General features: G+C 41.2%; 2 protein-coding genes across 9 annotated transcripts in view; both read right to left on the bottom strand.

Annotated features, from left to right (window-relative positions):
* Positions 1–9698, bottom strand: part of CDK7 (cyclin dependent kinase 7) — a 63579-nt gene extending 53881 nt beyond the window's left edge. For 3 of the 8 annotated variants that reach the window (XR_013380048.1, XM_077898086.1, XM_077898084.1), the window contains exons 1-4: positions 9489–9694; positions 9102–9161; positions 2172–2205; positions 1211–1278 (exon numbers count right to left, since the gene is read on the bottom strand). Coding sequence is in view for 6 of the 8 variants with exons in the window: in XM_077898086.1 (XP_077754212.1) it covers positions 1211–1278; positions 2172–2205; positions 9102–9161; positions 9489–9554 (228 nt within the window). In the remaining 2 variants the exon portion in view is untranslated. Of the gene's footprint in view, positions 1–1210; positions 1279–2171; positions 2206–9101; positions 9162–9488 lie in introns of those variants that run through there. The other 5 variants (XM_077898081.1, XM_077898082.1, XM_077898083.1 and 2 more) reach the window with 5 other exon arrangements.
* A 5563-nt stretch (positions 9699–15261) lies between these two features.
* On the bottom strand, positions 15262–24003 carry KGD4 (alpha-ketoglutarate dehydrogenase subunit 4). The gene is made up of 4 exons (XM_077898064.1): positions 23851–24003; positions 18802–18865; positions 17017–17204; positions 15262–16252 (listed from the first exon to the last, which is right to left on the bottom strand). The coding sequence occupies exons 1-4, from the start codon at positions 23890–23892 to the stop codon at positions 16235–16237; spliced, it is 312 nt and encodes a 103-aa protein (XP_077754190.1). The 5' UTR covers positions 23893–24003; the 3' UTR covers positions 15262–16234.
* Between the last annotated feature and the right edge of the window lie 2918 nt (positions 24004–26921).

The raw sequence follows: 26921 nt of genomic DNA, 5'->3' as shown, positions 1-26921 counted from the left end.
GACATTTATCCTTTTTCTTGCTAGGAATTAGTAATTTGAGGTGTAAAACTTTTTTTTTTTTTTTTTAAGATTTAAGAGAGGGACGCCTGGGTGGCTCAGCGGTTGAGTGTCTGCCTTCAGCTCAGGGCATGATCCTGAAGTTCCATGAGTCCCACAAGGGGCTCCCTGCATGGAACCTGCTTCTCCCTCTGCCTGTGTTTCTGCCTCTCTCTCTATGTCTCTCATGAATAAATAAATAAAATCTTAAAAAAAAAAAAAAAAAAAAGAAGAAGAATATTTAAGAGACAGAGAGCACAGCAAGGGGAAGGGCAGAGGCAGAGGGACAAGCAGAGTCCCTGCTGAGCAGAGAGCCAGACTCCAGGCTTGATCCCAGGAGATCCCGGGAGTTGGAGATCATGACCTAAGCCAAAGTCAGAAACGAAATCGACTAAGCCACGTAGGCGCTCCTCAACTTTACTATTTTTAAAAAGTCACTAAATACTTAAGCTCGCCCCCCAAATTTTGAGAGCTATGTTTAAGAAACAAATAATTGAAAATCTCACCTCAATCTTCAATTCTGTGCTCAGTTTTTAAGAAAATCCTATAAACAGCAATGGCAGCTATCATTCAATATATGCATTCTCTATGTCAGGCTCTATTTCCAGGTACTTTATATGCATTCAATCAACTAGTCTGGGGTGCCTGGGTGGTTCAGTTGGTTAAGTATCCACCTTTGGCTCAGGTCATGATCCTGGGGCCCAGTCCTGCATCAGGCTCCCCACTTAGTGGGGAGTCTGCTTCTCCCTCTATCTCCCTGCTTGTGATGTCTGTCTCTGTCTCTCTCTCTCTGTCTGTCTCTCTCAAATAAATAAAATCTTAAAAAAAAAAAATCAACTAGTCTTGTCACAACCCTATGAGGTAAGAATTATGGCACCGGGTTATAGGGAAGCTTACTCAAGGTCTTATACATGCTAAAGCTCTCTAGGCTTCAAAATGATTTTTGACATAATTAGGCTATATGCCAATATTAAATGTTTTAATATTTAATGCTTTTAAGACAACTGCCTACAGGACTAAAGAGAATAGAAAATACATATTATCCTGATAAACTGTAAAGCTTTTTTGCAAGGCTAACCTAAAACAATTCATCTTGCTCAGCATTCAATCAATATCTACCTCATTCAGAAATGGCAGGGTCCCAGATCCCAGAAACAACTCATATCATACTCACACCAATTATATTTGGATGGCTTAGCTCCTGTAATAATTTTATCTCTCTTAAAGCTGTTCTGTTTATACCTAGATGAAAAAGCAAAGCAAAATGTGAAAAATAATTCTGAAATCTCAAATCTCCTTACAAGCATATTTTTTGGGACAAGTTAGTCTTTCAGGAAATGGCAGTGAGTACTCCATAGAAAAATACAGGCTATTGGACAAATTGTTTGACATTTGGTTTTCTTTTATATTGCTTTATTTTGAAAATAGCTTAACAATGACCATGATAATTATTCATTTTGTAGCATATCACTTGAGAAGACTGCTGGAATAACAATGTGTCAGTGTGTAACATTAAAGGAATAAGTCAATAGCTTCCTCTTTCTTGCATTATATTAGGAACAGATTCTGGATGCTAACAGCAAAATAGTGGTAAGACAGTACCTTTCCCAATACAAAGGATAGAACTCAAAAATAAGTTCTGGTACTGCCTATTATATATAGACAGATGATGGGTTCTGTTTTATAAAAACTAGTTCTTGATGACTAAACAAGACTTAGCACACAAGGCTTTGGAAGAAGGGTAAAAACATGTTTTCTTCCATTCATCATCTATTTCAGTGTGAGCTTTCTGTACTTCCATGACCTTGTATCCTGATTTTTCAAATTAGAAGGCCAGAAAAATAAAAAACTGCTTGAAACAACATCTTAAAGAGTAATGAAAACAGCAAGACAAGCCACTATAACCTTGTTGCCTTCCATTTACTCAGATGACTTGAATGACTTACATACTCTTAACATCCAAATGGTGGGTATCACAAATATCCTGTCTCTATCCTCAGTCTCCACCCTGAGTTTACTATTCCAGCATCCCGCAATAACTCCATCTAGAATCTCTCATAATTCCAATACTTTGCTTATTTCCTTAGTGAGAATAAAAACTTTTCCTGCTCTGTCAGATTATATTAAATACTCACCATCTTTAGCTTCTGATCTATGTCCAAGTTTAATCTGGCAAAGGGGGGAAGGAACCAACACATTAAAAATATGTTAGCTTATTTAGACTTAACGCATAACATATAAACGCTTCAGAAATGTGACCACAGCAAAAACATGTAGCGACTTATATGTAACCAGTAAACAAAGAGGGAGTGGAAATCATGAATTTGAAAGGCAAAATTAACAATATAAGAAAGGACCAAGTACCTACTATTCCTTGCCCCTTAACTTTTTCAATTACACATTCAAATAACTGAATTAAGAAAATAAAGGTCTCCTTTATCTTTGCAAGATTAAATGTAGAACTGTAACTGAGGGCACATTAACAACAAAATTGTTTCAAGTTAGCTTACTTGGGAGGACATAAATGATGTTATAAACATAAAATTACATGTTTATTATGCCCCATAATATGCTCCTAAGGAACACATTTTCAAAAAGCAAAATTACAAGGGCACCTGACTGGCTTAGTTGGTTAAGTGTCTGCCTTCAGCTCAGGTCATGATCCTAGGGTCCTGAGAACAAGCGCCCCATCAGGCTCCCTGCTCAGCAGGAAGTCTGCTTCTCCCTCTCCCTCTTTGAGACTCTCCCTGCTTGTGCTCTAAGTAAATAAATAAAATCTTTAAAAAAAAAATTGAAAAAAAATTGCAAATTATGATGGATACAAAAAATGGCTAAACTGTCATCACCATTAATACAGATAAAAACCACACACACACACACAAAGCGTAAGAAATTTCATTAATAGGTTTAGGCTTACACCAGTCTCTTAGTCACTGCTTTATACAATGACTACATATAATCATAATCAAAAATACCCAAAACAAAATTTATTTCTGGAAAAACACAGCTATTCTACCTTTAAAAATATCTCCCAGATAAATGCAAACTGGTGTAGCCACCGTGAAAAACAGTATGGAGGTTCCTCAAAAAATTAAAATGTAATTACCACAGGTTTCAGTAATTCCCCTACTGTGTATTTACCAAAAAATATAAAAACACTAACTCAAAAAGATACATGCACCCTATGTTCATTGCAGCATTATTTACAAAAGCCAAACTACAAAAGCAATACAAGTGTCCATCAATAGATGAATGGATAAAGATATTATATACACACACACATACACAGGAATATTACTCAGTAACAAAAAAGAATGAAATCTTACCAGGTACAACATGGATCTTATTTCACTAAGTGAAATAAGAGAAAGACAAATAGACTATGATTACATTCATATGTGGAATTTAAGAAACCAAACAAACCAACAAAGAAAAAAGAGACAAACCAAGAAACAGACTCTTAACCATAGAGAACAAACAGATGGCTATCAGGGGGGCAGGTGGAGAGGTGGATAGGGAAAATAGGTGAAGGGGATTAAGATTACACATGATGAGCACTGAGTAATGTACAGAATTGCTGAATCACTGTGCTGTAGACCTAGAACTAATGTAACACTATATGTTAACTATACTGGAATTAAAATTTAAAAAATAAGATTCCTGATAATGATAAAAATAGATTAAAAGATATAAATTACAGAGTATCTCCCAGCAATATACTACAAACACTTACTTTTTTTTTTTTTTAAGATTTTATTTATTTATTCATGAGAGACACAGAGAGAGAAGCAGGCTCCATGTGAGGAGCCCAAAGCGGGACTTGATCCCAGATCATGCCTTGAGACGCTCAACCATGGAGTCACTCAGGCGTTCCTCTCAACAGCATTTTTTAAAGAACATTGACAAATCGATTTTAAACTTTACACAGAAATATAAAGGGCTAAGAACAATTTAAAAATTTTTTAATTCTCTAAACACAATAAAAATATATTAGTTTCATGAAGCCATCTACTTCACCACTAGGATTAAATATCAATATTTTGCCACACTTACTTCATTATTCATCTTTCCCTTTCTTATAACAAACCACAGATTTCATGAGATTTCATCCCCATGTACCTAAGTAGGCATCTCTAAAACGTAGATATTTTCAGGATTCCCTAGGTGGCTCAGCAGTTTAGCACCTGCCTTCGGCCCAGGGTGTGATCCTGGAGTCCTGGGATTGAGTCCCACATCAGGCTCCCTGCATGGAGCCTGCTTCTCCCTCTGCCTGTGTCTCTCATGAATAAATAAAATAAAATAAAATAAAATCTTTAAAAAAAAAAAAAAAGTACATATTTTCTTACTTATTCAAAATGCCATTTTCATACTTAACAAAATTAATAATGACATAGCAGTTTATCATTATTAGTATCATATCAGTTCATATCAAATTCTCCTGATTGGGGATCCCTGGATGGCTCAGCGGTTTAACGCCTGCCTTTGGCCCAGGGCACAGTCCTGGAGTCCCGGGATCGACTCCCACATCGGGATCCCGGCATGGAGTCTGCCTCTTTCTCTATATCTCTCATGAATAAATAAAATCTTTAGAAAAAAAAAATTTTCTCCTGATTGTTTGAAATTTCCCAAATGGCAGATAAAGTAGCCAAGGTAATTTTGAAGAAAAACAGGTATGTGAAACTGATCAGATTTCAAGACTTCTGAAACACAGTAGTAATTAAATACACTATAGTATTTGAGCAGGGATAGGAAAAAAAAAATCAATCCATGGGGAAAAAAAAAAAAAAACAGGGGATCCCTGGGTGGCTCAGCAGTTTAGCGCCTGCCTTTGGCCCAGGGCGCGATCCTGGAGTCCCGGGATCGAGTCCCAGGTCGGGCTCCCGGCATGGAGCCTGCTTCTCCCTCCTCCTGTATCTCTGCCTCTCTCTATGTCTATCATAAATAAATAAATAAATAAATAAATAAATAAATAATCTTAAAAAAAAGAAAACAGTGCTCAGAAATGGATCCAAGTGCATACTGGAACCTGGCATTACAACTAAATGAGAACTTGGCATCATAACTCACCAGGTAAAGGATAGACTATCAATAATGCTGGCACAACAAGGAAAAAATACTGAATCCTCATATTACACAAAATAGAAAACTTAATTCCAGATGTAATAAAGACCTAAATGTGAAAAGCAATACTTTAAAAACTGGAGATAGGCAAGCAGACAAAGAGGAAACCCATAAAGGAAAAAAATGGGTAAATTCAGTCAGAACAGGATTATAAGTTTCTGTGCCCCAGAAGACAGCATATATAAACTAAAAGTCCAGGGCAGCCCCGGTGGCTCAGTGGTTTAGCGCCGCCTTCAGCCCAGAGCATGATCCTGGAGACCTGGGATAGAGTCCCATGTCGGGCTCCCCACATGGAGCCTGCTTCTCCCTCTGCCTGTGTCTGTACCCTCTCTGTGTGTCTCTCATGAATGAATGAATGAATGAATGAATGAATGAATGAATGAATAAATAAATAAATAAATAAATAAATAAATAAATAATAAACTAAAAGTCTAGCCAAAGACTGGGAGATGATACCTGCAGTGCAATATTTCTGACAAAGGATCAATGTCCAGAATATAATAAAAAATTCCACCAAATAGGAAGAAAAAAATTCAAGCACCCTAACAGAAAAACTGATAGGAAAAAGTCTAAAAAGCCAATAAATCTAAAAAAAGACGATCAATCCAACTGGTATCCAGAAAAATATTAACTGAAATAATCATATGCCAATTTTGATCCAGGTAATTGACAAATGTTGTAAAATCTGACAATACAAACATAGTAAGAAAGTCGAGGGAGGTTAGTCCAACCACTTTGAAGAACAATCTGACAATACATGAGGAGGCTGATGCTGAATATTCCCTAAAACAGCAATAATTTACAGTTGGTTTCAAATATGGATATATTCTCTAAAGAAACTCACACGAATAGGCATGTCTGTATAACTGTATTAAGGGAAAACATAAAAAATAACAATAAAATAGCCTAAAGGTGTATCAAGAATTTGGACAAATTTTAGCGTAGTTATAGGATGGATTCTAATCACCGATGATCATAAATAAACCACATCTACATGTTTTCATGTAGAAGATTCCAGAAATAAGACTGATTCAGAAAAACAAACTAAAAAAGAATATTTATATATGGCGGGTCAGTTAGCTAGCTATTGAGAGAAACAGTCTAAAAGGCCACCAATAGAGGACTGGTTAAATAAATCAGGCAGCATAAATTCCATATGATCTTTTTAAAGAGATGAGGTAGAGATCAATGATATTTTATTTTTTTATAAATTTCAGTAGAGGGACGCTTGGGTGGCTCAGCGGTTGAGCGTCTGCCTTTGACCCAGCACGTGCTCCTGGAGACCTGGGATGGAGTCCCACATCGGGCTCTCTGTATGGAGCCTGCTTCTCCCTCTGCCTGTGTCTCTGCCTCTCGATCTGTCTCTCTCATGAATAAATAAATAAAACCTTAAAAAATTTTAATTTCAGTAGAAATGAAATATTCCACTTACCCTAAACGTATTTTAAAAGCCTAAGATACAATAGATGAAAGAACACAGAATATACATTACTTGTAAAATTAAACATTAAATGTTAGTAGTAAATGAACAAGTATAAAACTACAACAAAAAAAACTAGATAATGTCTAAAATGAAGTAGAGGCGAGCACTCAAGAAATAATGATATAAGCATAGTATTTAATGAAAAATAAATAAATACCAGAGGAAAACTATAGGAGTTGTAAGTGATTGCCCTAAGGAGTGAAAGACAGGGCTAAGAGTCAAGTACCTTAAAAAGCCTAGGCCTTTTAACTTTTATTAAAACCACAATGATGACATATCTGACATAAAAATTAAATGTAAAAGAAGATTCCATTTTGAGTAACCTTCAAGGGGTAAAAGTCTATCAAAGAGAAACAGGAAGGGCACCTGTGTGACTCAGTTGGTTAAATGTCTGCCTTGGGCTCAGGTCATGATGTCCTGGGTGCTGGGATCACCCTAGCATAGCTCCCTGTTCAGTGGCAAGCCTGCTTCTCCATCTCCCCCTGCCACTCCCCCCTCAAATGAATAAATAAAAACATTTTTTTAAATGTTACAAAAAGAAACAAGATGAATTCTAAATCCCAATTTACTTTAAAAACAAGCAAAAAAAAAAAAAAATCCCAAAATAAAACAAACTCCCTTAGGACTTTCAGACAACTACAGAACTCAGTATGACAACACTGGAAAGATTTTACCAGTCAGGTTAATACACTTTTTTTTCTAGGTTAACACATATTTTTAGTTTTATTTATTTGTCAGAGACAGCAGAAGGAGGGAGAGCAGCAGAGGGAGAAGCAGGTTCCCCACTGAGCAGGAAACCCCATGCGGGACTCAATCCCAAGACCCCAGGATCATGACCTGAGCCGAAGGCCCATGAGGCCTACGCTCAACCACTGAGCCACCAGGCGTCCCAAGTAGTACATTTTTAACATATATCTACAAATGTACTGGACATGGTTCTAAGTATAATTTGAGTGGAAGTAAACAGACAATAAGCTTACAGGTAAGAGGATTTCAAATTTTGATAAACGTCATGAAGATAATGGAGACCTACAACAAGGAACTCTGAAAGTAGGGAGGCACACCTATAGGAATTAGTGGAGGCCTCTATGTGAGAGAGATGGTCGAATGAGATCTAAAACTTGCCAAATTTTAGAGAAATATATACTCACCAGAAGGCAAGCAAATCTAATGATCCCAGGAATGAACTGAATTTAATTTGTCAGGGGACAAAAAGGTCAGTGTGGCTAATATAGTGAACCATGGGTAGAATCGAAAAGTTAACTTCAGAAAGGGTCAGAATAGACAAGGCTTTTACACAGGAGTAACTACAATGCTGGATGACACAATTCAAGTTGGAAATGAGAGGAGGGACATCAGAAAACGTAAAAAGAGGGCAGCCCGGGTGCCTCAGCGGTTCAGCGACTGCCTTCAGCTCAGGACATGACCCTGAAGTTCTGCGAGTCCCCATCAGGTCCCTACAGGGAGCCTGCCTCTCCCTCTGCCTGTGTCTCTGCCTCTCTCTCTCTCTGTCTCCTGAATAAACTCTTAAAAAAAGAGTAAAAAGATATTAATAGCAGGAATAATTATGGAGAGGACAACAAGGAGTCAGGTGCAGGTGAATCAGGGGGATAGGCTTCAAAGGGGTCAGGAATTTTGAAGGAGAAACAGGTTCAAACAGCAAGAGGAGGAATAATAAACATAATAATAAACATAAGGAGGCAGAAGTCACCTACCCCACCCACTAAACAGGCCTGGAGATGTGACAAAAACCGTCTCTCTCCGAGAGGATCACTAATTTCAGGAGCACAGGAAAGAACCAGAACCTGGCAGCAGAACGCCTGGACTTAAATTCTAGTTTGAGCAATTAGCATGTGCGTCATTCTGACAAGTTACTCGCTCTCTCTTAGTCTCAGCTACCTCCGGTGCAAAATAAACACCCTTTACCCACGTCACACGGCCAGGTGGAGGGCTAAATGAAAAAAACAAAAAAACCCCCACAAAACATAAAACAGGGTAAGGGAAAGCATCTGACAGGTAGGCACATTAGCGACATATGACCCAAGTTTCTTGAATGAATGCAAGTTAAAAAAAAAAAAAAAAAAAAAAAAACCTACTTAATTAATATTTTTAGGGACGCCCCGGCGGCTCAGTGGTTGAGCATCTGCATTCGGCCAGGGCGTGACCCCCACGTCGGGCTCCCCGCATGGGGCCTGCTTCTCCCTCTGCCTGGGTCTCTGCCTCTCTCTCTCTCTCGCTCTGTGTCTCTCATGAATAAATAAAAAACATCTCAAAAATAAAACGAAATCATTCTTAAACAACACACATCAACGTCAACGCTCACGCAGGCCTTCCAAGGAAACCCCGATGCGCGCAGCGGGCGCAGGCGTGGCGGACACAGGCGCCAGGGGAGGTCGGGGCCCCACACAACGGCGCGTGCGACCTTTCGAGACCCGAGCGCCAACCACAGACGGTCACTCACCTTCTTAATGGCGACAATTTGGTTGGTGTTCTTGTCTCGGGCCTTGTAAACCGTGGCAAACTAGAGAGAAAAACAGAACTCATCTAAGTGCCTGGGGGCTTTTTTTTTGGGGGGGGGGTCTGTGTTTTTGCCTTTTGAGCTACCGGGAGGCTCGGACCGGGCCCGCAGGGCTCTAGGGGCGGCCCGGCGGCGGCGGGCAGGGGCGAGGCCGACCCTCGGGGCGCCCCAGGCCGATCCTCGCCCCCCCCGCCCCCGCTCCAGGGCCCGCGGGGCGGCCTCGCGCACGAAGGGGCTGCCAGGCCAGGCCTCCCGCCCCCGCCCCCGCCCGAAAAGCCGCGCAGGGTCCTGTCGGTCCAGGGCCCCCCGAGCCCCGCCCGAGAGCCTTACCTGTCCCTCCCCGAGGAAGTCCAGCTTCTCATAACGCTTCGCTCGCGACTTCACGTCCACCGCCATCCGGCGCGCGAAGCCGACCCCAACCGACCGGGCAGAGCCTTCCAGACGGCGGGAATTTAAAGCCACCTTAAAGCCCCCAACAGCCACTTCCGCTGAGCGCGAGCCGGCGCTTTAGTAGCTCCGCCCCCACTTCCGGTCTGGGCTGGCGCGCCGCGCGTTCCGGCGGAAGCTGCGCGACGTAGGTCCGTTGGCTTTTCGGGGCTGTCGCCGCCCTGTCCCGCCGCAGCCGGTTGGTGCCGGGAGCGGAGCGTTGGCGCAGGTGTCTTTGTCACCTTGAGAACTTCTCAGCGCAGGTGATTCCTCCCCTGCCTCGGGCAGGTCAGCGTGGCGAGACGGTGCTCTGGGCTCGGGGCTTAGTAGGCGTGCGAGACCGGAAGTCCTGACCTATCCCCGCTCTGGCTTCCTGGAGCCTGCTCCGGGGCCTCCGTCGCCGCTGTTGCTATGGACGCTTAGAGCTGCAACAATCTCGGGTTACTTAGAAGACGGAGAGCCCAGTGGTTAGGGGCTGGGCCGGAGACCTCAGTGCAGACCCGAGGAAGCAAAATCCAGGTCAACCGAAGCAGTTCGTGCTGTGGAACAGACTGCTGGCCATCCGTTTTCCACTCTGTAAAATGGAAATAATAGGCCACATCGTAACTGGTTGTGAACATAACTGGTTTCGAGACACGCAGAAACTTTAGACATACCAAGTGCTCAATTGAGTGCGAACTATGAGCAGTACTCAAACTTGATTCTCCTGTTTTCATGCAAATCAACACATTAAACACATTAACGCACTTACTCATGGAATGTGTATTGAGTGCTTACCATGTGCCAGGCTCTGTTGTAGACTGACAGATCAGCAGGGAAAAAGACAAAGATCCATGCTTTCCAATGGAAGGAGATAAAATGTGTTATGATGGATACAGTGAAGTGCTACAGAGATAAAGCAGGGAAAGGGGATTGGGAAGGGCTTGCAGTTTAAATAGGGTGTTTGACCTGGGTAGTAGCAACTTCTTGCTAGACACGTGTCCAAAGGCAAGGGAAACAGGCAAAAATGAACTATTGGGAATTCGTCAAGATGAAAAACTTTTGTACAGCAAAGGAAAGCAGTTGAGAAAACCAAAAGACAACTCACAGAATGGAAGAAGATATTGGCAAATGTCTTATCAGATAAACGACTAATATCCAAAATCTGTAAAGAACTTATCAAACCCAATACCCAAAGAACAAATAATCCAATCAAGAAATGAGCAGAAGGGGTGCCTGGGTGGCTCAGCGGCTTGGTGCCTGCCTTTGGCCCAGAGCATGATCCTGGGGTCCCAGGATCAAGTCCCACATCAAGCTCCCTGCATGGAGCCTGCTTCTCCCTCTGCCTGTGTGTCTGCCTCTCTCTCTGTGTCTCTCATGAATAAATAAATAAAATCTTAAAAAAAAAAGAGCAGAAGACACGAACAGACATTTCTCCAAAGAAGACATATGGATGGCCAACAGACACATGAAAAAATACCCCATGTCGCTCAGCATTAGGGAACTATAAAAATCCCGATGAGATACTGCCTCACACCAGTCAGAATGACTAAAATGAACAAGTCAGGAAGCGACAGATGTTGGTGAGGATGCAGAGAAAGGGGAACTCTCTTACACTGCTGGTGGGAACACAAACTGGGTACAGCCACTCTGGAAAACAGTATGGAGGGTCCTCAAAAGCTTGCAAATAGAGCTACCTTATGACTCATCATTGCACTAGTAGGTATTTACCCCAGAGATACAAATGTGGGGATCCAAAGGAGCACCTGCACCCCAGTGGTTATAGCAGCAATGTCCACAATAACTGAACTATGGAAAGAGCCCAGCTCTCCATCGACAGATGAATGGATAAAGATGTGGTGTATATATGCAATGGAATACTACTCAGCCATCAAAAAAAATCTTGCCATTCGCAGTGACATGGATAGAACTAGACGGTACTATGTTAAGTGAAATCCATTAGAGAAAGATAATCATCTCACTTTTGTGAGATTTAAAAAACATAATGATCACAGGGGAAGGGAGGGAAAAATAAAACAAGATGAAATCAGAGAGGGAGACAAACCATGAGACTCTTAATCATAGGACACAAACTGAGGGTCACTGAAGGGGGTGGGAGGTGGGGAGATGGGGTACCTGATGATGGACCTTAAGGAGGGCACATGATATAATGAGCACTGGATATATATAAGACTGATGAATCACTAACCTATACCTCGGGAACTAATAATACATTAAATGTTAATTAAATTTAAAAAATTGAGTGTTAAAAGACATCACTAAAAAAGACACTGCAAAGAGAGACAGAGAAAAGAGAAAAGAAAAAGCCACTGCAGACTTTTTAGCAAAGTGATATGATCTGACTTAATGTTTTAGAAAATTCACTATGGTTGTTTTGTAAGACCACAATATAGACTTAGGCAAGAAAAAGCAAGGCCAGCGAAAGAATAATTGCAGTTATCCAGATGGCTATATGTCTTATCAATTTGGCTTCTAGGCAATAAGATTTGCTGATAAGGGATCCCTGGGTGGCGCAGTGGTTTAGCGCCTGCCTTTGGCCCAGGCCACGATCCTGGAGACCCAGGATCGAATCCCACGTCGGGCTCCCGGTGCATGGAGCCTGCTTCTCCCTCTGCCTATGTCTCTGCCTCTCTCTCTCTCTGTGACTATCATAAATAAAAAAATAATAAAAAAAAGCAAGGCATTAAAAAAAAAAGATTTGCTGATAAACTGGATATGGGTTGTGGAGGAAAAAATGATACTTGCAAGGTTTTGAGCTGAGGCATCTGATGTTTCTAAGAGTTGAGAATATTCATTGTTAGAGGTGTTGAAGGGAGAATATTAAGGTTCATGATTTAGTCAAGGTAATACAGAGTAAGTTCTTGCTCTGTATCTAGACTACTTATATTTGCATACTGGCCTCACGAGCATTCAGTTACCGGACTCACTACTTGAGCAAAATCTTTGACTTTATTCTTAGTTTCCTCATTTGTAATAGGACTACTGAAAGGGTTGCCACAAGGCTTTAAGTGCTTTACAATTACAAAACCCCCAGAATAATGTTTACAGTGCTAAGTTTGTTATCACATAACTATTACTAGTCACCTTCCAACTCTTTGCCACTTGGGTCTTTTTTTTTTTTTTAAGATTTTATTTATTTATTTATAGAGACACAAAGAGAGAATGAGAGGCAGAGACGAAGCAGGCTCCATGCAGAGAGCCTGACGCAGGACTGATCCAGGGTCTCCAGGATCACGCCCCCAGCTGCAGGCGGCGCCAAACCACTGTGCCACTGGGGCTGCCCGCCACTTGGGTCTTTATTGAGTTGACGTTTTCATAGGCAAAATCCTCATACATGACACAAAGCATACCATCTTTATCATTTCTCTTAACGGTACCTAGATGTACCTAATGATACACGTTATCATAGAACTTAGGTCAAAGTTCCTTCTGAAAAGGCATCACTTTATAAACGGTAATCTAACCTCACTTGTAGTAGAAATTATTTCTACCAAATGATTTCTACTAAGCTAAATAGTGAGCTAAATGTGATGTCTAGGGGAACCTGGGGGACTCAGTGCTTGAGAATCTGGCTCAGGGCCTAATCCTGGGGTCCTGGGCTCGAGTCCTGCATCCAGCTCCTCACAGGGAGCCTGCTTCCCCCTCTGCCTATGTCTCTGCCTCTTTGTGACTCTCAAGACTAAATGAAACAAAACCACAGAAATTTATTTTAAAATTAAAAATTTTGGGAAGCCCCGGTGGCGCAGCGGTTTAGCACAGCCTGCCGCCCAGGGCGTGATCCTGGAGACCCGGGATCGAGTCCCACATCAGGCTCTGCATGGAGCCTGCTTCTCCCTCTGCCTGTGTCTCTGCCTCTCTCTCTCTCTCTGCATCTCTATGAATAAATAAATAAATAAAAATCTAAAAAAAAATTAAATTTTTTTAAAATAAATGTGATGGCTAGAGGTTCCAAACTGTATTATGGCAAATGAACTCATAATCACTGCATTAGACTATGCTAAATAAGTTCCTATTTGGGGACATTTTAAGTATGGTAACAAATATAGTTATTTAGGTGTTATTCTGGGTTCATTAGGTCACCGTATGTATAAAATGCCATTCAGCATCTGTATAGCATTGTCCAGTTTACAAAGCACTTGCACATATGAGCACTAGCTAGCCTCCAAGATGGCCCAATGCGTCTTCCCTTCTGCTGTCAGGGCACTTGTGTAGTCTATTCCCACAGTGAAACAGACTGTTCTGTGTGACTTGTGGAATATGTCAGAATTGAGTGCATGTACCTTTTTTTTTTTAAGATTGTATTTATTTATTCATGAGACAGAGAGAAGCAGAGACCCAGGCAGAGGGAGAAGCAGGCTCCATGCAGGGAGCTCGACACGGGACCCCCAGGATCACGCCCTGAACTGAAGGCGGCGCTAAACCAATGAGCCACCCAGGCTGCCCCAGGGCTTCTAACTCTTAGGTAGAAAGGCACTGCTCTTTCAGCCTTGCATGCTTAGATGACTCACTCTGGGGGAAATCAGCCATCAAGCCATGAATTCAATCAGGCCGCCCCGTGAGGAGGACTATGTGGGGAGGAACTGGGGCCTCCTGCCAACAGCCAATATCAACTTGCCAGTCTAGTGAGTGAGCCACCCTGGAGGTAGAGCATCTAGCTCCAAGCAGGCCCTCGGTAACTGCAGCCCTGGCTGGAGTCCGACTGCACCTTCTGAAAGACACTGGGCATAACTGTCCAGCCAAATTACTCCAGAATTCCAGAACCAGAGATATCATGAGCTAATAAGTGATTATTGTTTTAGCCACATTTTGGGTTTTCAGTCATTAAGTTTTGATTTGCTACAGAATAATACACAATAATTGATCCTGCCTATATTATATACTGTTAGGGAGCAAAACGGAAACTTGAACAAATTCGGCAATTTTCTCATGGTTATGTACATTTAAGTGCTTAACTCCTAAAAAAAAAAAAAAAAAAAAAAAAAAGTGCTTAACTCCTAAGTGAAAATACTGGCTATTAATCTATCCTTTTTGGGAGCTCATCCTATGACACCATTTCCTACTGAAGATGCCTTTTTGCCATAGTTAAGCTGACAAATTCTGTAAATGTGATAGTTTTTCATTGCACCATTCATGGTAGGAGCTGTAATGAAGATGACCTTCAGACAGTTCTAGTATGGGGTTTCTGACTGCTGGCCCACAGTATCACACAAATCATTCTTCATTGCTTGAACCCACTCTGTTTGGGAAAGCAAAAAAATCGACCTTGGCTTCCTTTTAGTGAAGTGAAAAAAAGGAGAAAGAAGAAAATAGTGCTAATCTTTTAGAATATTTTCCAAATAAGTTTTTAAAATAATAACAGAAAAATAATGAGTCACATTGTTTTGCTGAGTCACCAAACACCTATTTCGTATTCGACTTGGGCAACATTTATACTAGGCCACGATAGAGAATTTATAAGAAAAGCAGATCAACTATGAAATAACAAAAAAAGTAAAGTTTAATCCACAGGCAACTGAGTAATATTCAATAACAATTTGACTCTAATGCCCACAAGCTACCCTTACTATTAGGGATGACTTTTTATTATTTATTTATTTATTTATTTATTTATTTATTTATTTATTTTATTTATTTTGTTTATTAGGGACGACTTCTTTAAAGCATATTCTAGATATCATTCAACGTATGGAAGAAAATTTATTTAGCTTTGTGACGCTTTAGTTTCACAATAATGCATACCCTTGGCACTGTAAGCCCCTAAAGTTCCATAAATAGCTTTAATAAGGTAAATATTTAGGTTGATTTTAAGAGGCTTTCAGACATTAAGTTTGAGAAAGTGGTTTTCAGAATTTGCATACATGACAAAACAGTAAAATAAATCAAATAGTAAGACTTAACACCCCCCCCCTTTTTTTTTAAGACTTAACACCCTTAATAACATAGTAAGTTGCAATTTCTAATCAAACATCTCTTCCTAGATTATATTCATTTTGATCTCTTATTTTCCATTTTAAACTCTGGTATTTTCTTCTGAATATAGGTTACAAATAATCTTTTGTGTTAACTCCCAGTTTTAATACCACAAAGTTCCCTGTTTTACCTTAACTGTATTTTTATCATCTAGTGTAGGATATGCTTTTTAAACTAGTTATACTCCAGTAACTTTGTGAATGAAAAAATGTTAAAAAAATAAAGAACAAATAATGGAGTCATTCTTTCACTAATCCTTATCCAGTTTCAGGAAAAATCATTCCCCCAAAGCAGCAATCTATATGGTAAATCTTTCCATGTCTGAAACAAAAGTGAAATTATGGGAAACCTATGATAGTTTACTACATATTGTATGCTTTTAATAGCTCAACACTGGTAATACTTGATAATCGAGAGTAAATTAATAGGCTAACATTTAAAAATGTATACTTTAATAAGTATATAAGCAATTAGGTAAGCTTGTGAAGAAACTGACCAAGATAACATATATTAGAAGATACAAGTGTCCATCTAAATTTTCTATATTTTTTTTCTTTTTTTTTAACAGAGTATTTATTCAAGTTGTTTACTGTATAATTTCTCATGTGCCATTTTGGAAGTTCTTTATTGTAAAGACTATTCTTTTGTCTGATGACAAACAGCAGCCACACTGTCAGTGATTATTCCGGACCTCCACGCTGAAAATGAAAAAAACAAAGCAAAAAGATTAGGTATTAACTTTACAGAAGAAATGCTTTCACAGCCACTATACAAGTTTACACCATTTTAAGCAAATGATCTTTAGGTATTTAAAAACGATTTCAGTTTTTCATTCCTCTTAAGCACTCCTATCAATATTATAAACAATTTCTGGGATCCCTGGGTGGCTCAGTGGTTCAGCGCCTCCCTTTCACCCAGGGCACGATCCTGGAGTCCCAGGATCGAGTCCCACATCGGGCTCTGCATGGAGCCTGCTTCTCCCTCTGCCTGTGTCTCTGCCTCTGTCTCTCATGAATAAATAAATAAAATTAAAAAAAAAAAAAAAAAAAAAAAAGGAAAAACAATTTCTGATCCGGAAGGGACTCAAAAGTTGACCCTGATTGATGGTCCTCAAATTTCTTGGTCTCAGCAGCCCTTCACACCTTGCCTTGGAAAACTACCAAGGACTCTACCGAGCTTTTTTCTTTCTTTTTTTTTTTTTACCGAGCTTTTTTCATGTGGCTATAGCTATTGCTACTTCCCATATTATACTTCCACACATATATTCCTTCATGTACTTTTACTGAGGGCTTGTTACATGGTGTATTTCTTATAGTCTTGGCCAACCTGACTATCTTAGTTTTAACTACGGACCCGCCATGACAAGGTGATGGAAAGAGCAAGTAAATCAGTCTATGAAATTCCAAAAGCCAAAAATGTTCACGTGTTTTGCAAGGTACTAAGATAAAGAGCAATGACGTACTTGGATAAATTCAATTTCTTCTTGAGACACAAGTTTCCTTCTGTATTTCTGAGGTAATGTTTTTATGATTTCTGCAGTATCTGGTGGACCATGATGCATCAGCAAATCGGGTGATTTACTTCCCTTAGAATGCTGTGAAATTGAAGAAGAATGAGACGGTAGTCCTGCTGATCTCAAAACTTCTGATACTGAAAAAAAAAGTAATTAGAGAAATAAATTGTTCAGGTGTCTTAAAATACTACTTTGAGTTATCTATTATTGAACGAGCAAGTCATTCTTCAAATGCTAAGTGTAGTTCTAAGAGGTGTTACTGAGTAACAGTTGGGTAGCTATATTTAATTTCATAAAACAAAGTAGCTTTAAGTGAATGAATTACTAAATCAAACAAGTCTGTAAAATAATAAAATTTCTAGATAATGGAGTTTAACCCATATGGGTCATCTACATTACTTAACTTTTGTCATATGGTGGCATTTACAGTTAAAAATTATTACACTCAAAAAAAATTGTTAAACTCCTCCCTGAATTAATGATTAAATATCTTATAATAAAAACAGGGATAATCATAATGATCACTGAGTAATGTAGAGAATTGTTAAATCACTATACTGGACACTCTAAGTTAACTATACTGGAATTAAAAAAAACACAGGGATAAAATAAAAGATCAGATAAAAGGGAGGGGTAAGAGGAAAATAGGACTGGTTTAGATTTTCAATTACTTTATAGGCAAGGATTGCTCAGGGTAAGGCAGTCTTACCTACTGAATGAATGAATAAATAAGCGAATGAAAGAAAAGTTCGGCTGGCAGAAAAATACTGTTCCTCACAATCTCTCTCCCAACCTAAACGCGGGAGAGTCTTTTAAAAGACAGAAGGAAAAAAAAAAAAAAGACAGAAGAGGGCAGCCTGGGTGGCTCAGCAGTTTAGCGCTGCCTTCGGCCCAGGGCATGATCCTGGAGACCCAGGTCGAGTCCTCGTCGGGCTCCCTGCATGGAGCCTGCTTCTCCCTCTGCCTGTGTCTCTGTCTCTCTGTGTCTCTCATAAATAAAATCTTTAAAAAAAAAGAAAAGAGAGAATAAAAGGGGATCCCTGGGTGGCTCAGAGGTTTAGGGTCTGCCTTCTGCCCAGGGCGTGATCCTGGAGTCCCGGGATCAAGTCCCGCATTCGGCTCCCTGCATGGAGCCTGCTTCTCCCTCTGCCTGACTCTCTCTCTCTCTCTCTCTCTCTCTCTGTCTCTCATAAATAAATAAAATCTTAAAAAAAAAAAAAAAAAAAAAAAGAAGAAGAAAAAAAAAACAAGACAGAAGAAAAGGGAATCCCTGGGTGGCTCAGAGGTTTAGCATCTGCCTTCCGCCCAGGGCATGATCCTGGAGTCCTGGGATCGAGTACTGCACTGGGCTCCCTACATGGAGCCTGCTTCTCCCTCTGCCTGCCTCTCTTTCTCTCTCTCTCTCTCTCTCTCTCTCTCTCTCCATGTCTCTCATGAATAAATAAATAAAATCTTAAAAAAAGAAAAAAGAAAAAAAATTCAGAGACATGTTCTGTTGAGTCACCACCTTTTTAAATGGAGGTAGCAAGTTAATTTCTACTTGCATGCCACCTAGCATACTATTGTGATCTAAGCTACAATGGTCTCTCCCTGATTTTAAAATGGGAAATAAAAAATAAAAAAATAAAAAATAAAAAAAATAAAATGGGAAATAATGCCTGTAACAGAATATTCATATATAAATATGCCTGTACATATTTATTTATTTATTTTTAAATCTGAAGTACAACTTACCATTAGGTTTAGGATTGTCTCTTCTGTCAGGGAACCTTATTAATGGTGTATGTGGCTTGACTACCTAAAGGGAAAATAAAATACATGGAAAAAAAGATGAGGCACTAAAATAGACTCATTTACTATAAAAGAAACAACCTACTGAACTTCATAGATACCTTTGTTAAAATAAACTTAGTATTTGACAGCGACCTTATTTTTTAAAAGATTTTATTTATTTGAGATAGAGCAAGAGAGTGAGCACAAGCTTGGGAGTTGAGGGCAGAGGAAGAGGGAGAAGCAGACTCCCCGCATTCCCAGGACCCTGGGATCATGCCCTGAGCCAAAGGCAGATTCTCAACTGCCCATCACTCAGGCGCCCCATTAACAGCAACTTTAAATCTTACTATTTTACTCTTCTCCAACCAGGAAAACTGGTCTATGAACTATTAATTCATTTATCTTATCTGCTCTTCATAATAACTTTGGACTTTACACATTATAAGACATTTTACTATACTACCAACAGACCTCAAAACAGCCCTATTAAAAAGATGATATACATTTATGTTATATAACATATATTGCTGAGCTGCTTGGTAAGAATTGGAAGTTTCCTGACTTTTATTTTTTTAAAAAGATTTTATTAGGCAGAGACACAGGCAAAGGGAGAAGCAGACTCCCTGAGGGGACTTGATCCCATGACCCCAGGGTCATATCCTGAACCAAAGCAGATGCCCAACCACTGAGCCACCCAGGTGCCCCATCCTGACTTGTATTGAGTGTTGTTTTCCTATTATGTCAATAACTAGCAGATATTTGGAAGAAACGGAAAAAAGCACAAATAAGAAAACACTATAATCTCCAAACCCACGTAAAACAGATTTAAACATTTGTTAACACTTTTGGTCTGAAGGCTATTCCCACAGAAATATGTATTTTTAGAATACTATTTATAACAGATATTTGCAGACTATTAATGTTTTATCCCTAAAATTCCAGAGGAACTATAGGGAGGAACTTATAGGGACCTTTAAATATGAAATTTTCTGAGACAATGCTAAGACTCAAAAACAGTACTATTTGCACCTAAGGTAATCTCTAAGTTGCTCTGTAACTAGTATATTGAAGTGTGTGTTTATCTGCAAAATATTTAGATATATGTAGTACATATATTTTATATGAGTACAGAAGTAAATAGGCTTGTTGGGATTGGCCTGAAAGCACCACCATAATTGTGCTGCTGTGAGAAAATGCTGGAATAGAGTTGTCTCCCACAGCATAGGAGCACACTCAAGTCTTTCATGTTAAAAAACAAAACTCTAGGGACGCCTGGGTGGCTCAGCAGCTGGGTGTCTGCCTTCGGCTCAGGTCATGATCCCAAGCCTGGGGATGGAGTCCCACATCGGGCCCCCTGCATGCAGCCTGCTTCTCTCTCTGCCTGTGTCTCTGCCTATGTCTCTCATGAATAAATAAACAAAAAATCTTTTAAAAAATAGAGTAAACTCTAAATATAAACACATAGAAGCAACTGTTACTGTACATGAGTTGGTAACATAACTAAGGGAATAAAAAGGCGAATCCAAGTAACTTTCATAGTGCTTAGACTCTATACTTTAGTCTAAAAGCAATGATAATAATACTAACACTAAGAAATCTTTAACTTCTTAACTGAGTAGGTTGGTATGGGTAATTGCATAAATGTAGCAATTTGGAAACCAGGTACTGCAGGACACAGGCAGAGGGAGGGGAGAAGCAGGCTCAGGATCCCGGGATCCGGGATCACGCCGAAGATGGATGCTCAACCACTGAACTACCCAAGTGTCCCATATTCTACCTTTTGTATACTCTTCCCCTTATTCCTCCATTTTAAAAGTGGTATTAGAGCCAAACAGTCAGAATAATATTATCAACAAGTCTTTCACCTGTATCTCCATTATATAATCTTAGTTGTTGCAGTCACATACTTTCAATGTTCATATCCATTTCCTATACTGAAACAACTCCAGGTATAACTAAGTATTCCTCAGCTGTCTCTCATTCTCTGGGAGATCTAGTAGGAAGGGCACCAGGGAACAATATTCCCTGAGTTATTAAAGGTGTAGAAGGATTTGTGGCCTTTACAACTTGAAGGTCAGTGTAGCTGGATGTATCTGTGGTTTATCTCTTCTTCTAAATTTTACTTATTTATTCCAGAGAGAGAGAGCGTGAATGAGTGTGGAAGCATGACTGAGGGGAGGGGCAGAGGGAGAAGCAGACTCCCTCCTGAGTAGGGAGCCCAATTCAGGCCAATCCCAGGACCCCAGGATCATGACCCAAGCCAAAGACAGACGCATAACCGACTGAGCCACACAAGTGCCCTCCTCACCTTTTCTTTCCTTAACTACCTTAAATATGTTATCCACGTGTCCTCTTTTATGAGCTATTATTGTTGAAAACTGATAACTTTTGTTCTAAGTGCTTGATCTTGTTGCCTGGATCACCCAAGAATTTTTTTTTATTTTTCTCCTTTAAAATCTAAAGATTCTAGGGACCGTTGGGTGGCTAAGTCAGTTGGGCGACTAACTCTTGGTGTCAGCTCATGACCTCAGGGCCCTGGGATCAAGTCCTGCATGGGACAGGCTCCCTCTCTTTCTGCCCTGCTACCCCCATGCACTTGTGTTCTCTCTCTCTCTCTAAAATAAATAAGTAAGGGACGTCTGGGTGGCTCAGCAGTTGACGGACTGCCTTTGACTCAGGGCGTGATCCTGGAGTCCTAGGATCAAGTTCCACTTTGGGCTGCCCACAGGGAGCCTGCTTCTCCCTCTGCCTGTGTCTCTGCCCCCCCCCCCTTTGTGTCTCTCATGAATAAATAAAATCTTTAAAATAAATAAGTAAATTTTAAAAAAGAAATCTAAAGAATCTACAGAATACATCCATTGGTCAACCACACTTGGTTAATTCTCTCAAGCTTAAGGTAAAGGTTTAAGTCTTCTTTTACATCAGGAAAGTTTTATTAACTTTTAGGTTAGGTTAGGTTTTGAGACTTGTTCTATTTGCTTTTTCAGAGACTACTTAGTATACAAAAGTTGCATCCTCCTGTTTTTCTCTACCTCTATGACTTTCTCTGAACCCTTTTAATCTTTTCCTTCATTGTTCTGTGATTTTTTTTTTCATTTTCCTCTTTTCATGCACTATTTCCTTTAGCAAAACTTGAGTTGCCTATTTACCTCTTCATTCCTTGTACTTCAGTATTTACTTTTGAAAAGCTCTTTTAGTTCTTCACTAAGTTCGGAGCTGCATTGTTCCTAAAATCTTAACCTAAAATCTAACCTCAACTACAACCTTTTAACTCCGTAACTCTGTGTAACTCTTTTCTGTTACTTCCCATTGTAAGCTTCACCAAACCCTTCAGTTCCTTGATTGTTCCTTATTCCAGTCAATTGGTTCCACCCTGACTTTACCCCCTTTCTTACCTAGCTTTGAACCCAATGTCCTCTTACTAGCACTCTCAACCTCCTTGCTGGAGGATTATCTTCACCTTACCTGTAAATCTCAAATCCTGAATGAATCCAACTACCCATCTTCTTCCCATATCTCATGCAGTCAAATGATTTTGTAAATGATAAATCATCTTTCTGATTATGATCAACCCAAACATCAAATATATATGCTTGGCATTTGGGCATTTTTATAGAAGTCTTTTTGTAGATATATGCATTTATTTCTCTTGGGTAATAAACCTGTGAGTAAAACTCCTAGGTCATAAGGTAGATATGTTTAACTACTAGAGACTCACAAAACAGATTTCCAAAGTGGCTAGAGGATAATTATACTCCTACCAGCAATGTATGAGAGTTTTAGGTTCTTCACACTGTCCTCTCCTAGTATGGGCAGTTTTTAAAATTTGCTTAACTTTGATAGATGCAGTAGTACTTCCTGATTTTAATTTGTATTTTAAGTAATGAAGTAGAAAGTCTTTTCACAGGCTTATCGCTCGTTTGTCTGTCTTGTGTTGTGCAATTTCAACTCTTTAACCCGTTTTTAAGTTGAGCTATATATTACAGATAGGTACGGTTGTACATAATGGATACGAGCCCTTTGTAAGAGGTCTTCCCTGTCCTCGCAGGACAATCGGTCAAGGCTCAATATCTACCAACTGGAATGAGTGAGGATCATTCCTTGCGGAGGGGCTGAAGGCTGAGATCTGGAATTATCTTCCAGACTCAAAAAGCTTTGAGAACAAGTCCTAAGAGATGTGCTTGTGCAAGAGGGAAATGCACGTCTCACATCAAAGTCAAAAACCATGCAATAATACGCTTTCAGAGCTGAAAGCAGATTGTGCGAAACCACCGCGAATGTGGACGTGGGGTCCCTTTACTCGCCCGCTTCGCCCCCTGAAGCCCAATCACCGCTGCAGAAGCGAACACGAAAGCGGTCGGGAGTCCGTGAGCAGCCGTGAGCGGCGTGGGGATTAAAGGGCTCCTCTAGCTACCGAAGTAAACTCAGCGGGAAAGAAAGCAAGCTTGGGAAACCAACACCTGCATCGTTAAGACGTGACAGCTGCACTTAAGTAACACCTCTGCCCCCCCGTCCCCCCGTCCCCCCGTCCCCCCGTCCAGCCGGTAGCCGGACGCTCGGATCGCTGAGGACGACGCCGGGGGGAACGCGGCTGGCAGGCCGGGGCTCCGGCCATTCCCGAGACCTTGAAGGGACGCGGGTCAGACCCGGGGTTCGCGTCCTTCCCATTGGCTGCTCGGGGGCGGTCCAGGCAGCGCCACGCGCCCATTGGCCGGACCACGGCCAGGGCAGCCCAGCCCGCAGACTGCGGGCCCCCCGGCTGCTCCGGGCCCCCGGGCGGGTACGGGTCCGGGCCCCCCGGCTGCTCCGGGCCCCGCGCTCCCGCAGCCCGGCTCGAACCCTCAGCTCCAGGCCCCGACTCCCTGACCGACCCGACGGCCACAGGTCCAGTTCCCACACAGAACCCGGGGGGGGGGGCCGGGGTCACCGCGCAGCCTCCGCCTCCGCCATTGCTATAATCGCCACCATCCCTACCGCCCACGGCGCGAAAAAGCGACCCAGTCGCCTTACCTGAACGACCCTGCTGGCGGACGCCATCTTGCTGCCCATCATGACCCCAGGCTGGGGAGGCTTCCGGGGCGCTCGCTCCGTGCGTGGATAACGGGAGCCCCGGGCGGCGGGCGGCGGGGGGCGGGCCTCCCGTGACGTCACGGGGCGGGGCGAGCGGCGCCAAGCGGGCTCCTCCTCCGCTGGGGCTGGCCCCGCCCCCGTGCCCCTCCCACCTGCCCCTGCTGACTTTGTGTCAGCTGTTCCTTCCCCGGAGAGCTTTTTTTTTTTTTTTTTTTTTTTTTAAATAATTTATTTACTTTGAGACAGAGAGAGAGGCAGAGACACAGGCAGAGGGAGAAGCAGGCTCCATGCATGGACTTGGGACTTGGGACTCGATCCCGGCACCCCGGGGTCACACCCTGGGCGGAAGGCGGCGCTAAACCGCTGGGCCACCGGGGCTGCCCTGTATTATGGTTCTTAATGTCCCTAGTTACCTGGCCTTTGACTCCCTTCTAGTTCCAGGTCCCCTGTTCTGTCATTGGCTGTAGACCCTTAGGCAAAACTCACCATGCATGATGGCCTCTTGTTGTGATTCAGTAAAAAGTACCTAAGACAATTTGTGAATTTTCTTGATAAAAAAATTTGAAACTACAAAAAAAAAATTGAAATTACATGTAATAAAGCAGATCTAACTTCTAGTTTAAAGAACACAGGTGTGAAGACGCCTAGGTGGCTCGGTGGTTGCCTTTGGCTCGGGTCTTGATCCCAGGGTTCAGGAACGGAGTCCCTCATCCGGCTTCTCCCTCTGTCTGTGTCTCTCTCTGTCCCTCATGAATAAATAAGCTTTTCAAAAAATAAAGAATACAGATGTAAAAAAATAAAGAATACAGATCTTTATATATAAAGTTATATAAGCTACTAGGAAGCAATGAGACAAGTCCTAATAGAAAACTTTGTACAAGTCATCTGGCTTAAATCAGTGACTAAAAAAAAAAATAGGGTGCCAGTGCATATAATCTCTGACGCTCAGTTCAACTCAAATATGCTAGGGTTAATGGAAAGCAGCCATAGATAATATGTACATCTATGGGCAAAGCTTTGTTCCAATAAAACTTCAATTATAAAAACAGCCAGCTGGTAAGCCATAGTTTGCTGGCCTCTGATATAGATGAACCAGCCAAACGAAGAAACTGAGCCTCACCACCAATCACATTTAAAATAATCACATTTAAAATAATCTGTTAGTAAAATATACTAACAAAAGCACCGCAGGACCAGAATTTAAGACGGACTGAGATGTAAAATGGTATTTGGGTGCCCAGCTGAGAAAGCTGCTCAGGACATAGTTCTAATACCTTCTTCAGATATGGCCAAGGCCAATAATGGAAAGGGAGAACTTAGCAAAGAGCAGAGTCAAAAAGCACAAAAGAACCTCTTCCAGGGCAGCCTGGGTGGCTCAGCGGCTTAGCACCGCCCTCAGCCCAGGGTGTGATCCTGCAGACCCCGGATCGAGTCCCCCCCCAGAGAGCCTCCTTCTCCCTCTGCCTGTGTCTCTGCCTCTCTGTGTCTCTCATGAATAAATAAAATCTTAACAAAACAAAAACCTTCTTCCAGTGAGCAGTATAAGAACCGAATCAAAAAGTGTTCCCCCTGCCTCGGAAAGGGCACCTCCTATCATCTGCCAAGCAGTATTTCAGAATTGCTAACCTTGTCCCGTATAGTATGCTGGCTGTGTGAAGCAACAGAATTTGTCTTATTCAGTTCATTAATCTCCAGATCATGAAAAGCCACATTTGGACCTGATGTGAAAGACTATCGTGAGATCCTGAACTTTGAAACTGTGATGACTGAATGAGACTGTTAACTTTCCTTTGGGAAGTGTGTCTTCTATGTGCAAAAAGGAAGTTAATATTTAAGACCAAGACTTCATACTGTGGTGGACTTTATGCTTTTCAGCAGATACCCATATTCTTTCCCCCACTATGAAACCTAGCATTCCCCTGTTGTGGGAGTATACTTTCTTGTCCCAGTGATGTTTGGCTTGGTGAAATTAGCCTTCGTGGAAATAATGTACACCTTTCCCAAGTAGAAACTTTATTTATTTATTTTTTTTTAAAGATTTTATTTATTTATGATAGTCACACAGAGAGAGAGAGAGGCAGAGACATAGGCAGAGGGAGAAGCAGGCTCCATGCAGGGAGCCCGATGTGGGACTCGATCCCCGGTCTCCAGGATCGCACCCTGGGCCAAAGGCAGGCGCCAAACCGCTGCGCCACCCAGGGATCCCCAGAAACTTTATTTTTTTAAAAAAGATTTTATTTATTTGAGAGAGAGGGAGAGCACAAGCAACGTGAGGGGCAGAGGAAGAAGCAGATGTGGGGCTTGATCCCGGGACTGGAGGATCATTACCTGAGCTAAAGGCAGATGCTTAAACCTAATGAGCCACCCAGGCACCCCTCAAGTAGAAACTTTAAAATCATTTCAGGAAAATGCAGTTTTTTAGATGATGCTGAATCTTTGTATCAGGAAGGTATTTTCCAGAATGCCTTTCCATAATAAATATATAACTTGTTGGGGCACCTGCCTGGGTGGCTCAGTTGATTAACCCTCTGATTCTTGGTTTCAGCTTGGGTCATGATCTCATGGGTGGGGGGACAGGGCCCTGCTTTGGACTCCATGTGCACTGGGAAGTCTGCTTATCCCTCTCCCTCTCCTCCCACTCATTCTCTCTCTCTCTAATAAATCAGTAAAATCTTAAAGAAAAACAATGTTGAAAACACTACGTTGTCTATAAAAATGATCAACAGTTCCAAAGTAATAAAGAACTCAAATCAGAACTTTCTCCAAAAAGGAATGGGATGCTGTAAAAAATGGCAAGTTCTATTTTTTTAAATTTACTTATATATAGTTTTAGTAACCTGTATACCCAACATGGGGCTTGAATTCAAAACTCCGAGATCAAGAGTCACATGATCACCTGAGCCAGCCAGCAAGTTCTATTTTTTCATAAGACAAAGTAACATTTACTTTTTAACTTCTAAAAGTAAAGCATAATACAGAAATACAAAATAAAAAATTCACAATTACTCTAC

The sequence above is a fragment of the Canis aureus genome, chromosome 5, assembly GCF_053574225.1.
Source record: "Canis aureus isolate CA01 chromosome 5, VMU_Caureus_v.1.0, whole genome shotgun sequence".
Taxonomy (NCBI): Eukaryota; Metazoa; Chordata; class Mammalia; order Carnivora; family Canidae; genus Canis; species Canis aureus.
Note: the sequence above shows the minus strand (reverse complement) of the source record. Positions and strands in the feature narration are given on the sequence as shown.

What these genes read in the sequence shown, in the direction of transcription:
- KGD4 (XM_077898064.1), bottom strand. Translation starts at nt 23,892, where the DNA reads ATGATGGGCAGCAAGATGGCGTCCGCCAGCAGGGTCGTTCAG. An exon ending in CCGCCAGCAGGGTCGTTCAG is followed by an intron (nt 18,866 to 23,850) that starts GTAAGGCGACTG and finishes TTTTCCCTTTAG; the next exon opens with GTAGTCAAGCCACATACACC. An exon ending in AGACAATCCTAAACCTAATG is followed by an intron (nt 17,205 to 18,801) that starts GTAAGTTGTACT and finishes TTTTTTTTTCAG; the next exon opens with TATCAGAAGTTTTGAGATCA.